The 15259-nt window shown below is 61.6% G+C and overlaps 3 protein-coding genes across 3 annotated transcripts; all 3 read left to right on the top strand.

Annotated features, from left to right (window-relative positions):
• Nucleotides 1–228: 228 nt before the first annotated feature.
• Nucleotides 229–1131, top strand: LINJ_04_0570 (SPDSYN; the record flags this gene model as incomplete). The annotated part of the gene is made up of 1 exon (XM_001462858.1): nucleotides 229–1131. One exon carries the CDS (start codon nucleotides 229–231, stop codon nucleotides 1129–1131), a length of 903 nt encoding a protein of 300 aa, XP_001462895.1.
• A 2021-nt stretch (nucleotides 1132–3152) lies between these two features.
• LINJ_04_0560 (conserved hypothetical protein) lies at nucleotides 3153–7859 on the top strand (the record flags this gene model as incomplete). The annotated part of the gene is made up of 1 exon (XM_001462857.2): nucleotides 3153–7859. One exon carries the CDS (start codon nucleotides 3153–3155, stop codon nucleotides 7857–7859), a length of 4707 nt encoding a protein of 1568 aa, XP_001462894.2.
• Nucleotides 7860–8373: 514 nt separating this feature from the next.
• Nucleotides 8374–9303, top strand: LINJ_04_0550 (putative tyrosine phosphatase; the record flags this gene model as incomplete). The annotated part of the gene is made up of 1 exon (XM_001462856.1): nucleotides 8374–9303. The coding sequence occupies one exon, from the start codon at nucleotides 8374–8376 to the stop codon at nucleotides 9301–9303; it is 930 nt and encodes a 309-aa protein (XP_001462893.1).
• Between the last annotated feature and the right edge of the window lie 5956 nt (nucleotides 9304–15259).

Below are 15259 nucleotides of genomic sequence, written 5' to 3'. Positions count from 1 at the left end.
GAGCGATGCTGAGCTGCATGACAAGACGCTGCATGGAATCGCTCCCGCACAAGCGGTGCATGAACCTGTTGCCCCTCCCCCTGTACGTCTACGTCTCTGCTCACGCTCACGCACGAGCAGCTCGCACAGCCACACACCAACCCAAACAGCGATCATCCACTTCCTCAGGTATAGCGCTCAGCCGCAAGCGACTTGTCGATCAGAGTTCGAGTGTGCAGAAAAGTGAAGATGCCAGGCCCCGGTCTTCTGCCTGATGGCTGGTTCCGTGAAGAGAGCACCATGTGGCCCGGCCAGGCACAGGGGCTGAAGGTGGAGAAGGTTCTGTATGACCAACCCACCGAGTTCCAGCACTTGACGGTGTTCGAGTCCGACCCGAGCGGGCCGTGGGGAACCGTCATGACCCTCGACGGTGCCATCCAGCTTACGGACTACGACGAGTTTGTGTACCATGAGATGCTTGCGAACCTGTCGCTGACGTGCCATCACAAGCCGGAACGCGTGCTTATCATTGGCGGCGGTGATGGCGGTGTCGTGCGCGAGGTGCTGCGCCACAAGAGCGAGAAAGACGGCATTGTGCAGTCCGTCGAGCTCGTTGACATTGACGGCGCCGTGATTCAGCAGAGCAAGAAGCACTTCCCACAGATCGCTTGCGGCTTCGCGAACCCGTGCGTGACGGCGACCGTTGGCGACGGTGCCGCCTTCGTAAAGAGAGCGCCGGATAGCGTGTATGATGTCATCATCATCGACACGACGGACCCGAAGGGGCCGGCGTCGGAGCTGTTCGGCGCGGACTTCTACACGAATGTGCTCCGCATTCTGCGGCCGGGCGGCGTCGTGTGCAACCAGGGCGAGTCTGTCTGGCTGCACCGCCCGTTGATAGAGATGATGATGGGATTCCTGAAGAAGGATATCGGCTTTGCCACGGTCAAGTACGCAATGATCTACATCCCGACCTACCCATGCGGCAGCATCGGCACGCTGGTCTGCGCCAAGTCGGCAGACACGGACGTGACGGTGCCCATGAGGCCGGTGGAGTCGCTCGGGTTCGCCGACCAGCTCAAGTATTACAGCAGCGACATGCACAAGGCGGCCTTCGTGCTGCCGCGCTTCGCGGCTCACCTGAACGAGTAGAGAAGGAGGGGAGGACCAAAAGGGAGGAGCCTCAGGCTCGGAGGGGGACGCGCGGGCGTACATGAAGCGTTAAAAGGCTCAATGTCGGTGCGCTGCGCACTAGCCCGCCGACTGCGACAGTTGCAGGCCGCTCTCTGTACCACCGTTGCGCAGTCCATCACTCGGGCCATCAGCCGCAGCGTCCTCACCCCTTCCTGCCTCTCCCTTGACCCCCCACGCCATCCCTTCTTTTCCGCACGTTAACTATGCTTTCGTCGTTTTAATCGCCCCTGTTTGTGTATCGGTCCATCTACCGGCCTGCCTCTGTGTGTGCGCGTGCGTGCGTGCATGGGACGCGTTGCTTGCACGGGATGCGGGGAGTGCATGGCTGCGAAAAAAAAAAGGCGGAGGAGGAGGCCACGCACCGACGCGCACCTACACCGTACACGACTGCACCCCCGCCCCACCTTTCTTTGGGAAGAGGGGGGCTGTTTCCTGTTTTCTATCGTTTCGCTTCAGTCGCACCCCACAAGGCATTGCTCGCCGTGTCGCCTGCGTTGTGTTGTGCGTTGTAGGCGGCGATGCGTGCGTGGGTGCACGTTGACCACTGCCACTCTCGCCCCGGCCCCCTTCATAGCAGAGGAACTGTAAGATGTTGATCGCATCGTAAAATCAAGCGAAACAAGTATCACCACGAGTGCACATGTGTGAAAGGGTGTGTATGACTGCGTACGCGCATCCTACCCTGAAGAGTCGCGCGCCTGCCCACCTGCCCATGCGGCCTCGAGCGCGCGAAGAGAGGAAGTTTGAGACAGCTGTGAGCCCCACCTACCGCACTCTGCCGCCGCTGCCGCTGCTGCTGCTGCTGCTCTTTCCATCCCTAAACCTCGTCAGCCTCCCGCCCTTACCGTCATCCTTCTCTGCTGCTGCCCCCCCCCCGTAACTACTCATGGACGTCGTGATCACCATCCCTTCTGGTCTCTCTTCCTGTGGCCTGTTCGTGATGCAAGGTGTAGAAACAGTGGCGATAGTGTGGCAACGGACATCCGAGTCTTTGCATCAATAAAATTCAGCGTCGTAGCACACCTTTCCGCCTTTCGCTTACACGGCAGTGTCGAAGACACGGTGGCGTGAACATAGGTACACTTGCGCTGCCCTGAGTCTGTGCGTCTGTGTCTGTGTGCTTTCCCATCCAGTACCAGACAAGGTATTTCATCGCATCCTCCGCCGCCGCCATCGTCGCCTCTCTCAGCCTCATTTCTTCGCCGTTTCTAGGCGGCGCGCACGTCCTCTCGCCCTGCGCTTCGTCAGTGTGAGATATTGGTCCCTCCTTCTCCTCACCGTCCGCCTCGCGGCTGCTTCGGCGTGCACACACACACGCAAGCAAGCAAGCAGAGAGAGAGAGACGGAGTACCCTGTGTGGATCGCGCCCATCACCGCGCGGTGTCCATGTGATTGTGCTTGCTTGTGAACCTACACACTTGCATTCCTTTTTGTTCTCGTTGTTATTGTGTGTTGCTTGTCTTGTCTTTTCCTCTGGCCCTGACGCCTGTTGGCGGGTGCACACCATCAGCATCACACCACCACACACTCGAACTGCTCTGCTGCCTGTGTGGACGTGTGCACCTCGCCTCTCTCCCTCCCTCGTTCCGCTGTCCTTGCAGCCCGGCTGCCGTCATTTCTTTTCTGCTTCTGTTCTTTGTTCTTTCTGCATCTCTTCTCCTCTGCCCGCGCCGACGCTCGGAGCAAGCGGCTGCTGCTCCATCCACCCCACCCCCACCTCTCGCCCCTCTCTCCGCCCTTCGTGCGCACGCACGCCCAGAGACACGCGCTCACGACGGAAGAAGACTCGCCAGCATCAGCGGCAGCAGCAGCAGTACTTGTGTCATCGCACACTGCGTCCGGCTTGCACGCGCGCGCGATGCGCTCACACACGCACACACAAGCCTTTGACCACGCCCGCCTCGCTCTCTTCCTCTTCGCTTGCGGTGATCTCCTCGGCTCATTCGCGCCTGCTGTTTGGTGTCGGTCGCGGCGTGAGAATGTTTGGCGGGACAGTCGGCGGTGGTGGCGGCGCTGGCGACGGCGTTCCGCTCATCACACGCCTTCTCCTGCTCCGCGCCACGGCGCACTTTCAGCTGTCGCCGTCGGCTCCCTCGGCGTCCTCGGCGGGCGAGACGGCTCCGGCGCTGCCAAAGCTGTCCATCGTCTCGCACTACGCGCAAGGGCCGCCGCTGACGTCGACGTCATCGCCGCGGTCAGCCACAGCCACCCCGAAAGAAGCGGCGCATTTTCTGGAGGCGCATCCCTCGCTACATGGCGTGCTCGGCTGTCTTGCCGCTGACCGCCTTGCACAGCGGGTAAAGCTGCGCCGGCTGCAGACCGACGTCGTGCGTACATCGGTGAAGCTTACGCGGGCAGTAGCGCTGGCCTCCTCGGCCGAGGTCGCTCCCGCATCCCGCAGCAGAGGCATGGATAGCAGCCAGCTGCAAGGTGTTGTCGCGGCTGCAACGGCGAACTTCGTCGAGGACGTGGCATGGTGCAGCACGGTCACGCCGCACAGCCCGCAGCTGAACCCGTGGTGCCTCCTGCCTGTCTCTGCGGAGGGCTGCTACTTGACATTGCCATCATCGCAGTTCGTGCAGTGGTGTGAGCAGCAGGCGGTGCGCTGCTGTGCAGGGGAAGGCACCGCGCCGTCAGCCGAGCCCGACGTTCGCGGTGGTCCGATGCGGTACAACGACGTTGTGCACTACGCGGGCGCCGGTGGGGACGGCGGCTACGTGCACGGCTACGCGTTCATTCTGGAGGGCGACGTCTTCAGCGGCAGCGGCGGGGTGGTCGATGCAGCGGCCGCGGCTGCCAAAGCTGCCCTGGACAGTCAGCGCCTGGACGCCTCGTTGCGTGACGACAGCGACGAGGAGGCCAGTGTGCTTGTATGGTGTGTGCTGAGTGATGCGCCGGTGTTCAACTTCATGCGTGCCCTCACGCACGAGGCGGTGGCGGCCATGAGCTACGTCGCTCAGCGGCTGTACCGTGAGCACGTCGCATCCACGGAGTCGGCGTCAGCAAGCGCCGCACCCCCTCACGACATCTACACGGCGCTCCTCGATGATGCGATACAGGAGGAGGTTGTGCTGCCTCTGGCGAAGGAGCTGCTCCACTTTGGCTCTGTCAGCAGTCGCACGTTGCCTGGGGACACCTTCACCGTGCAGCTAGCGCTCACAAGCAGCAGTGGTGGCGCCATAGCCTCACATCCGCTTGCATCCTCCGTTTCGGATCTGCTGACGTTCTGCCGCCCCCTCGACTTGCTCTACCCCTACGCCGACGTGCCGCTGTCGCTCCTCTTGCTGAGCTTCAACGAAGACGCCTTGCGCGTGTTACAGTCGCTCCTGATGCAGGAGGAGCGGGTGGTGGTGCTTGGCGCCACTCCGCAGCACGCGTCCGCTTGTGTCGTCAGCTTGCTGGCGCTGCTGAGCCCGCTCACGTGGGTGTCCCCGCTCGTCCCATATCTCCCGCCGCACCTGGCCGCGGTGACTGGGCTGCTGCAGACCCTACTGAAGCCCCCCTTTGCGCAGCAGCAGCAGCAAGTTTCGTCGGGTAAGCCGTCTGCCGCGGTGCCACCCTCGCAGCGGACGGAGAGCAGCGGCTTTCTCGTCGGCAGCACCGCCGCCATCCAGCCCTATCTTATCCTCCTCTCGTCTGCCTCGCCAGGCGAGGCAGGCGTGAGCGTCACCGGCTACGGTGGCAGTGGCAAGCGCGCGTTGCGGGTCTGGATTGCCGACGCTCGAACCGGCTGCGTTGGTGTATGCCCGCAGGAGCCAGTAGCGCGGTTCTCGCAGGCCGATTCTCCGGCATCGACCGACCCGTCCGACGGGTCGGTGGCAACGGTGGCGGCAAGCAGCCGCTCCGTGAACGCTTGGGCGACTCGCGCGCACGTGAATCTCCGCCGAATCGTGTCGCACAACTGCGAGGGAGACGGGAGTCGCAGCGCCACCGATCTTTACGGCGCCGTTCGTAGCAGCCTGCGCGCCATGGCTAAGTCGAACGTTATGAACGCAGCTGCGCTGGACCTCCTGCCTGCCTTCAGCGACAACCTTCGAGACCAGCTGCGCCGCGTGGTGAGCGTTGATAAACGCCGTCTCTTTCGGCACAGCCTGGAGGCGGTGGCGCAGCACACGCAGGCTCGACTAAAGGATCTTGAGTCGCTGGCGGCGCGCCTGGCACAAGGGCTGCGACAGGCAATCATGAGCACCGGTGCCGGCAGCAACATGTCCTTCGAGAGCACGCTCAACGACACCTTGGCAAATCGTAGCATCTACAGCGACGCCGAGGATGGCAATGGTGAGCTTACAGCGACGCACACCGGTGATGACGACGGCGACGACACTACATCGCTGCGCTCCATCACGGAGGCCCTCGCACGATCCTTCTCCAAGTCCTTCGCCGGTGGGCCCGCGTCGTTAACAGCATCCTTCGCTGCTGCCCCCGTCCCGCAGTTCCCGGCGCCGTCCCTAAGCGAGGTTTGGCAGGTACAGGCTGGTGTGTTCGACTACATGGTGAGTCGTTTCACAGGGGCGTACCGCCGAGGGTTGTCCGCGACGACCCTCGGCAGCGGCGGCATTGGCGGAGTTGGACAGCGTCGCGCCCCTGCCATTGAATTGTCTGTGTTTTTGGTGCCCGGTATGGACCAGCACCACGCACTGGCAGAGCGCGTCGCCCGCACGCACATTTTTAAGCAGTTCGAGTGCGCGGTCTTGGCCGCGGAGCAGGTGGGGCTGCGTCGCGTCTTCTCCGGCGCTGATCCAGCGCGCGTGGGCAAGGCGCAGGCACCTCGGCATCACGGCAGAGGCGAGGAAGGTCATCCCCTCCTGGCGAATGTCCGCTACCTGGCGCTCTTTGCGCTCCTGTGTAGTCGTGCGCGTCTCCACTACGCGGAGCTGTACCCCGACATGGCCTCCATGGACGCGGTTGGGCTCGTGTACACTGCTCTGGTCACGCGGTGGTTCGCGAACCGACCGGGCGCCTCGTCGTCGATGAGCGTGCCGCGTGCCATCCGGCTTCTCGCGGGCGGCTGCAACGGCGCCGAGGAGAGCGCGGTTGCCGCTGCAAAGCATGCCGCCTGCAGTGGGAGTGGCTCTGGGGTGTATGGCGGCAGCAACGATGGCGGCGGCGGCAGTGGTGGTGGTGGTGGCTTTCGTGGATTCTTTTCGAAAGTCGCGAAGGCGATGAAGCATGGCTACGGCGGCAACGGACGCTCGCGCGGACTGCGCACGGCTTACCTCCCCGCTGCCATCGCCTGCCTGCACACCTTTAGCGTTCCGCTCTTTTCGGAGCTACCAGTGGCCCGACAGTCATTCGCCGTCACATCACACTTGGAGAAAACCTCGATAGAGAGCAGCAGCGGAGAAGCAGGTGGTGCTGTCAGTGACCGTCGCGGCCGCCGTCTCCACCACCGCAACCGCAACGCACAAGTCTTCCTCAAGACCTGTATGCCACCACCGCAGCGGATCAAGTATGCCCGGCAGCAGGAGCAGCAGCAGCACATCGCACTCGACACGGACTTCACGCTGCATGACTGTGTCAACGTGGTGCGAGTCGCAGGTCTTGGCAGTGGCGGCCACAGCGTCCCTGAAGCCGGCTTCTACAGCGGAGGAAGAGCGTACGGGAATGGGCTGGGGATCGAGTCGGAGATGTTCGACCCCATCGCCCGCGCCGGCACTGACCCGGACGGCAGGCAGGATAAGACCAACATCAGCGCCGATGCACAGAAGCATGACCGAGGTCTGCAAGCGATGTCGGAAGCGTCTCTCTACATCTGTCATGCCCTACCGCTCGACATCGTGCACAGGTTCGATGCATACGAGTCGCTGCTGCGTCCGGTCACACCAGGAGGCGCAGAAATCTCACCAGCAAGCGCCGGTGGAGACGCTCTGGACGCCGGGTCCGCGGCGGCCTACTTGCTAGTAGGACTCCTGTTCCCGTCGTGCATAAACATGTGGCATGAGGTTGAGGCTCGTGCGATGCGCGCCGTATCGGAACCGTCGCTCTCGCAAGCAACGAAGCCACCCGCGTCCGCTGCGTCGTCTTCCGCCTCGTCTGCACAGTCGCGACTGCTGCCACCGTCGAGAGCCGAGAAGCCTGCGGAGACATCGGTCCCACAAGACTCTCGGTATTCAGTTCCCGCGTCAGCGCAGTCAACAGCCCCGCAGCCGTCGGCGTGGAGCGCCTTCACCAGCGGCGTCCCGCAGGACTACCCCTCTGTGAGCCCTGTCCTGCCGGATCGAAGCCCTGGTGGAGATGCGCAGCAACACCAAGCATCGCCCATGCACGCCTCTACAGCAGCCTCGACGACGCACCACCGCGACGTGTGGGACTCGTGGGGCATCCAGGCACCATCAGCGATGGTGAGCGTGCAGCCAGCCCCAGTGCAGGGGACGGCAGCTGAGAGGCCACAGACACAGGTCGCCGACAGCGGCGGCAGTGGCAGTGAGGGTGGCGTATGGAGTACCGGTGCACCACTTGGACCTCCGATGATGCTAGGTGGGATGGAAACAACACCGCCATGCATCAGCGTCGCATTCTCGCTGACTCCCGCTGCCGACGTGGCGCCAGCACCTCGCGGCGTAATGGACAATCTCTTTGCCGACACGCCGACGCACTCGACGGCGTACGCAGCGGCAGCGGGGAATGTCAGCCAGCAGCAGCCGACGGCGGCTTCTCGATCGCATGCCCTTGACAACTTCTTCTAACGGAAAAAGGAGAAGGGTATGCGTACACGAGAAGCCAATGTGAGGAAGGGGTTCGTATGGTGTGGAGGCCATGTATGGTGATGCCTGCATGGCCACGCGCGAGCGTCTCTAACTTTCCGTTCAACTGTGTATCATCTGTATCTCAGCCGCTTCCCCCCCCCGACCCCCACCCCCACCTCCTCCACACACTCTTCACGTGTTGCGCACTGGCGCCTGATGGGTGCAGGATGTTCTGCAAAGCCACCCAACGATGCGCGAGGCGTGCGACAGGCCGGGAGTCGTCTTTCACTTTTGCCGCATGCCATTCTCGCCGGGGCGTGTCCACGCATCCTCTCCCACCCCCCTCCTCCTCCCTGCCTACCTCACCGATGGACGCGCGACAGCGTGGTAGCAGCTTTCCATCGCGCTTCAACAGCACGCGCGCATACTGCAAGCAGCCTTCCCTCCCCACCACCACCACAAACACACACACGAGAGAGCACGGCGGCGTTGTTCGGAAAGGCAACTCCATCGGATGCCCACCGCCTCTGCCTCACGAGAGCCCCTCGTGCCAACGATCAACTTCTCTATGGTGTGCCCTGGCGTGTACCGAAGCGGCTACCCAACCAAGAAGAACTACTCCTTTCTCTGCGCGCTGCGGCTGCGCAGCATCCTATACCTCTGCCCGGAGGACTACGCCGAGAGCAATCTCAAGTTCTGCGAGGAGAAAGGCATTCATGTCCTGCGCTTCCCGACGGAGGGCAACAAGGAGCCCTTCTGTGACATCTCCGAGCCCCTGATGCACCGCATTCTCAGCGCCATCTGCGACACTCGCAACCTCCCCCTGCTCATCCACTGCAACAAGGGCAAGCACCGCACCGGCACCGTCGTGGCCTGCTTGCGTCACCTGCAAGGCTGGTCTTTGGTGTCCATCTTCGAGGAGTACAAGCGTTTTGCCAGCGACAAGGCTCGAGTCGGGGATCAGCAGTACGTCGAGCTCTACCACCCCATTGTGAAGCTGACCCCGCCGTTTGTGGCGTCGTGGGTGACCGTGACGCCGCGCGTGACGCTCGTGACGTCCGACCGCGAACTCATGGAGGCGGAGGCGATGCAGCTCGGGTACAGCCTCCTCGCACCGGACAAGCACCTCATGAAGAAGAATGGCAGCAGCACGAGCAAATCGACGGGAAATACAGCGGCTGCTGCGCCAGGCGCCGCCTCCGTCACGGCGGCGCCCGCGGGACCAGCGGCGGCAGCTGCCGCTACCGCGGGTAGCGGTCCAACGGCCACAGCATCCACATCCGGCCCTTCAGCTGCGGTAGCCATGCAGCAGCAACAGCCGTCACAGCCCGTCACGTCTGCGGCCCCGACGATCGCCAGCAGCAGCGGCCACTCCACAGCGCCCTCCATTATGGCTACCGCAGCAACAGCAGCGGTAGCGGCTAGCTTGGGAGAAGCAACATGACTGGGGCGCATCCGCCACCGCCTTTTCCCACCCCCTCCCAACATGCACACGCCACCGCTCAGGTGGCATCGGGGCAGCGGTGACTGACAGATAGGCACGGCCGAAGCCCCTGGCCCCCTCCTCCGCCTCAGTAGAGGCCTGCTGTGCTGTTTCTTCTTCGCCGTTCGGTTGTTGGTGAGAGTTAGCTATGTGTATTCTATTCTGTGCGCGTGTACTTCTGTGCACCTTTTTCTTCTTTCCTTCTCTTTTGGGCATCAGGTTCCTAACCACTGTACGCGTGTGCCCCTGTGTGACAGCTGTGCCGAGGATCATGGTCGAGGACCGCATCCCTTGGACGACCATCGTCGTACTTCAACAGACGTGGCACGCGCGCGCACAGAGAGAGAGGGCAGGACGGAGGTGAAAGAGTAACGGGTGCCGCCGAATCCGACGGGTGCCATGAGCAAAAGGGACCTCTCCCAGATGCCGAGCAGCGTCCATCCGCACCTGCGCACGCAGCTCGATACAACGGCACGGGTTCGAGATGGCCGATATGCCTGAGAGGCCGCCCTTTGCCTCCGCAAGCTCTTTCTCTCCCCTACTCCCTCCACAGCCGCGCGTCTCGCCCCTTCTCCGCCCTGGAAAAAAGAGTGCGGTTCCGGGAGAGGCGACGCAGGTTTATATGCGACACTGTCGGCACCACCAAGTTTTACCTGAGCCCCCCCCCACAATTGTATTCAGCTTTCTCTTTTACACATCTGCCCTTCTAAACTGGCCTACACACCCGCGCACACACGTACCCCTCACCACGCCTTTCGGATCTCTGCCTCTCTCTCTGTCCGTTTTGCCATCCTGGGGAGCAGGCCACGGCAGACATATACCACAATCGGCCTCTCTTGCCATTTCCGCTCATGTCGTATGTGCCTCTTGTGTGTGGCCCAGCACTAACGCGAGGAGGTCACCTTCGGCGCACAGACAGCGCCGCACGGTGGCCACGCGCATGATGTGACGCATCCCTTAGCACTCGAGTGAAGTTAGCCCTTCAATCGGATCCATTCACATGAGCGACTGCTTTCAGTTCCGTTTCAAGTTCAAGCCTTGGCTGACGCGGCACCCTCTCGCTCCGCCGCCTCCTCCGCCTACCGCTGCTGTGTGCTTGCACGCTTGTGTGTGTGTGTGTGTGTGTGTGTGTGTGTGTGCACGACTGCCGCGCACACCGCGCGTGTCCGCAACGAATGATGGCCTTTCCTCGACCGCTGTCTCCGCTGCTTTTTGCGCCACATAGACGATCACCGCGCGTGTGCGCACGCGTGTGTGTGCGTTGGTCGAACAAAACGCATCAGAGAGTGTGTGATCGGCGAGGAACGACCCCGTGCAAGCGGGGCGTGCGTCTGTGTGTGTGTGTGTGTGTGTCTGTGTGTGTGTGTGTGTCTGTGTGTGTGTGTGTGTGTGTCTGTGTGTGTGTGTGTGTCTGTGTCTGTGTATCTGCGTATGTGTGTGTGGCTGGTGCGCCCCTACCGCACACGCGCACGTGCCTGTGTAAGCAGACTGTGCAGAGCTCTGCATCCGTTGTGCAGTCTGTGATAGCAGCGACGGAGATGCGGCGTGCGTATGTGGGCGTGTGGGTGCGAGCGAGGAGAGCACGAGGAGGGTGTGCGTGCGCACGGTGGCCACGCGCATGATGTGACGCATCCCTTAGCACTCGAGTGAAGTTAGCCCTTCAATCGGATCCATTCACATGAGCGACTGCTTTCAGTTCCGTTTCAAGTTCAAGCCTTGGCTGACGCGGCACCCTCTCGCTCCGCCGCCTCCTCCGCCTACCGCTGCTGTGTGCTTGCACGCTTGTGTGTGTGTGTGTGTGTGTGCACGACTGCCGCGCACACCGCGCGTGTCCGCAACGAATGATGGCCTTTCCTCGACCGCTGTCTCCGCTGCTTTTTGCGCCACATAGACGATCACCGCGCGTGTGCGCACGCGTGTGTGTGCGTTGGTCGAACAAAACGCATCAGAGAGTGTGTGATCGGCGAGGAACGACCCCGTGCAAGCGGGGCGTGCGTCTGTGTGTGTGTGTGTGTCTGTGTGTGTGTGTGTGTGTCTGTGTGTGTGTGTGTGTGTCTGTGTGTGTGTGTGTGTGTCTGTGTGTGTGTGTGTGTGTCTGTGTGTGTGTGTGTGTGTCTGTGTGTGTGTGTGTCTGTGTCTGTGTATCTGCGTATGTGTGTGTGGCTGGTGCGCCCCTACCGCACACGCGCACGTGCCTGTGTAAGCAGACTGTGCAGAGCTCTGCATCCGTTGTGCAGTCTGTGATAGCAGCGACGGAGATGCGGCGTGCGTATGTGGGCGTGTGGGTGCGAGCGAGGAGAGCACGAGGAGGGTGTGCGTGCGCACGGTGGCCACGCGCATGATGTGACGCATCCCTTAGCACTCGAGTGAAGTTAGCCCTTCAATCGGATCCATTCACATGAGCGACTGCTTTCAGTTCCGTTTCAAGTTCAAGCCTTGGCTGACGCGGCACCCTCTCGCTCCGCCGCCTCCTCCGCCTACCGCTGCTGTGTGCTTGCACGCTTGTGTGTGTGTGTGTGTGTGCACGACTGCCGCGCACACCGCGCGTGTCCGCAACGAATGATGGCCTTTCCTCGACCGCTGTCTCCGCTGCTTTTTGCGCCACATAGACGATCACCGCGCGTGTGCGCACGCGTGTGTGTGCGTTGGTCGAACAAAACGCATCAGAGAGTGTGTGATCGGCGAGGAACGACCCCGTGCAAGCGGGGCGTGCGTCTGTGTGTGTGTGTGTGTGTGTGTGTCTGTGTGTGTGTGTGTGTCTGTGTGTGTGTGTGTGTGTGTCTGTGTGTGTGTGTGTGTCTGTGTCTGTGTATCTGCGTATGTGTGTGTGGCTGGTGCGCCCCTACCGCACACGCGCACGTGCCTGTGTAAGCAGACTGTGCAGAGCTCTGCATCCGTTGTGCAGTCTGTGATAGCAGCGACGGAGATGCGGCGTGCGTATGTGGGCGTGTGGGTGCGAGCGAGGAGAGCACGAGGAGGGTGTGCGTGCGCACGGTGGCCACGCGCATGATGTGACGCATCCCTTAGCACTCGAGTGAAGTTAGCCCTTCAATCGGATCCATTCACATGAGCGACTGCTTTCAGTTCCGTTTCAAGTTCAAGCCTTGGCTGACGCGGCACCCTCTCGCTCCGCCGCCTCCTCCGCCTACCGCTGCTGTGTGCTTGCACGCTTGTGTGTGTGTGTGTGTGTGCACGACTGCCGCGCACACCGCGCGTGTCCGCAACGAATGATGGCCTTTCCTCGACCGCTGTCTCCGCTGCTTTTTGCGCCACATAGACGATCACCGCGCGTGTGCGCACGCGTGTGTGTGCGTTGGTCGAACAAAACGCATCAGAGAGTGTGTGATCGGCGAGGAACGACCCCGTGCAAGCGGGGCGTGCGTCTGTGTGTGTGTGTGTGTCTGTGTGTGTGTGTGTGTGTCTGTGTGTGTGTGTGTGTGTCTGTGTGTGTGTGTGTGTGTCTGTGTGTGTGTGTGTGTGTCTGTGTGTGTGTGTGTGTGTCTGTGTGTGTGTGTGTCTGTGTCTGTGTATCTGCGTATGTGTGTGTGGCTGGTGCGCCCCTACCGCACACGCGCACGTGCCTGTGTAAGCAGACTGTGCAGAGCTCTGCATCCGTTGTGCAGTCTGTGATAGCAGCGACGGAGATGCGGCGTGCGTATGTGGGCGTGTGGGTGCGAGCGAGGAGAGCACGAGGAGGGTGTGCGTGCGCACGGTGGCCACGCGCATGATGTGACGCATCCCTTAGCACTCGAGTGAAGTTAGCCCTTCAATCGGATCCATTCACATGAGCGACTGCTTTCAGTTCCGTTTCAAGTTCAAGCCTTGGCTGACGCGGCACCCTCTCGCTCCGCCGCCTCCTCCGCCTACCGCTGCTGTGTGCTTGCACGCTTGTGTGTGTGTGTGTGTGTGCACGACTGCCGCGCACACCGCGCGTGTCCGCAACGAATGATGGCCTTTCCTCGACCGCTGTCTCCGCTGCTTTTTGCGCCACATAGACGATCACCGCGCGTGTGCGCACGCGTGTGTGTGCGTTGGTCGAACAAAACGCATCAGAGAGTGTGTGATCGGCGAGGAACGACCCCGTGCAAGCGGGGCGTGCGTCTGTGTGTGTGTGTGTGTGTGTGTGTCTGTGTGTGTGTGTGTGTGTCTGTGTGTGTGTGTGTGTGTCTGTGTGTGTGTGTGTGTCTGTGTCTGTGTATCTGCGTATGTGTGTGTGGCTGGTGCGCCCCTACCGCACACGCGCACGTGCCTGTGTAAGCAGACTGTGCAGAGCTCTGCATCCGTTGTGCAGTCTGTGATAGCAGCGACGGAGATGCGGCGTGCGTATGTGGGCGTGTGGGTGCGAGCGAGGAGAGCACGAGGAGGGTGTGCGTGCGCACGGTGGCCACGCGCATGATGTGACGCATCCCTTAGCACTCGAGTGAAGTTAGCCCTTCAATCGGATCCATTCACATGAGCGACTGCTTTCAGTTCCGTTTCAAGTTCAAGCCTTGGCTGACGCGGCACCCTCTCGCTCCGCCGCCTCCTCCGCCTACCGCTGCTGTGTGCTTGCACGCTTGTGTGTGTGTGTGTGTGTGCACGACTGCCGCGCACACCGCGCGTGTCCGCAACGAATGATGGCCTTTCCTCGACCGCTGTCTCCGCTGCTTTTTGCGCCACATAGACGATCACCGCGCGTGTGCGCACGCGTGTGTGTGCGTTGGTCGAACAAAACGCATCAGAGAGTGTGTGATCGGCGAGGAACGACCCCGTGCAAGCGGGGCGTGCGTCTGTGTGTGTGTGTGTGTGTGTCTGTGTGTGTGTGTGTGTCTGTGTGTGTGTGTGTGTGTGTCTGTGTGTGTGTGTGTGTCTGTGTCTGTGTATCTGCGTATGTGTGTGTGGCTGGTGCGCCCCTACCGCACACGCGCACGTGCCTGTGTAAGCAGACTGTGCAGAGCTCTGCATCCGTTGTGCAGTCTGTGATAGCAGCGACGGAGATGCGGCGTGCGTATGTGGGCGTGTGGGTGCGAGCGAGGAGAGCACGAGGAGGGTGTGCGTGCGCACGGTGGCCACGCGCATGATGTGACGCATCCCTTAGCACTCGAGTGAAGTTAGCCCTTCAATCGGATCCATTCACATGAGCGACTGCTTTCAGTTCCGTTTCAAGTTCAAGCCTTGGCTGACGCGGCACCCTCTCGCTCCGCCGCCTCCTCCGCCTACCGCTGCTGTGTGCTTGCACGCTTGTGTGTGTGTGTGTGTGTGCACGACTGCCGCGCACACCGCGCGTGTCCGCAACGAATGATGGCCTTTCCTCGACCGCTGTCTCCGCTGCTTTTTGCGCCACATAGACGATCACCGCGCGTGTGCGCACGCGTGTGTGTGCGTTGGTCGAACAAAACGCATCAGAGAGTGTGTGATCGGCGAGGAACGACCCCGTGCAAGCGGGGCGTGCGTCTGTGTGTGTGTGTGTGTCTGTGTGTGTGTGTGTGTCTGTGTGTGTGTGTGTGTCTGTGTGTGTGTGTGTGTCTGTGTGTGTGTGTGTGTCTGTGTGTGTGTGTGTGTGTCTGTGTCTGTGTATCTGCGTATGTGTGTGTGGCTGGTGCGCCCCTACCGCACACGCGCACGTGCCTGTGTAAGCAGACTGTGCAGAGCTCTGCATCCGTTGTGCAGTCTGTGATAGCAGCGACGGAGATGCGGCGTGCGTATGTGGGCGTGTGGGTGCGAGCGAGGAGAGCACGAGGAGGGTGTGCGTGCGCACGGTGGCCACGCGCATGATGTGACGCATCCCTTAGCACTCGAGTGAAGTTAGCCCTTCAATCGGATCCATTCACATGAGCGACTGCTTTCAGTTCCGTTTCAAGTTCAAGCCTTGGCTGACGCGGCACCCTCTCGCTCCGCCGCCTCCTCCGCCTACCGCTGCTGTGTGCTTGCACGCTTG

This window comes from Leishmania infantum, chromosome 4, assembly GCF_000002875.2.
Source record: "Leishmania infantum JPCM5 genome chromosome 4".
Taxonomy (NCBI): Eukaryota; Euglenozoa; class Kinetoplastea; order Trypanosomatida; family Trypanosomatidae; genus Leishmania; species Leishmania infantum.
The sequence above is the reverse complement of the archived record's forward strand: the minus strand, read 5'-3'. Positions and strand labels throughout refer to the sequence as shown.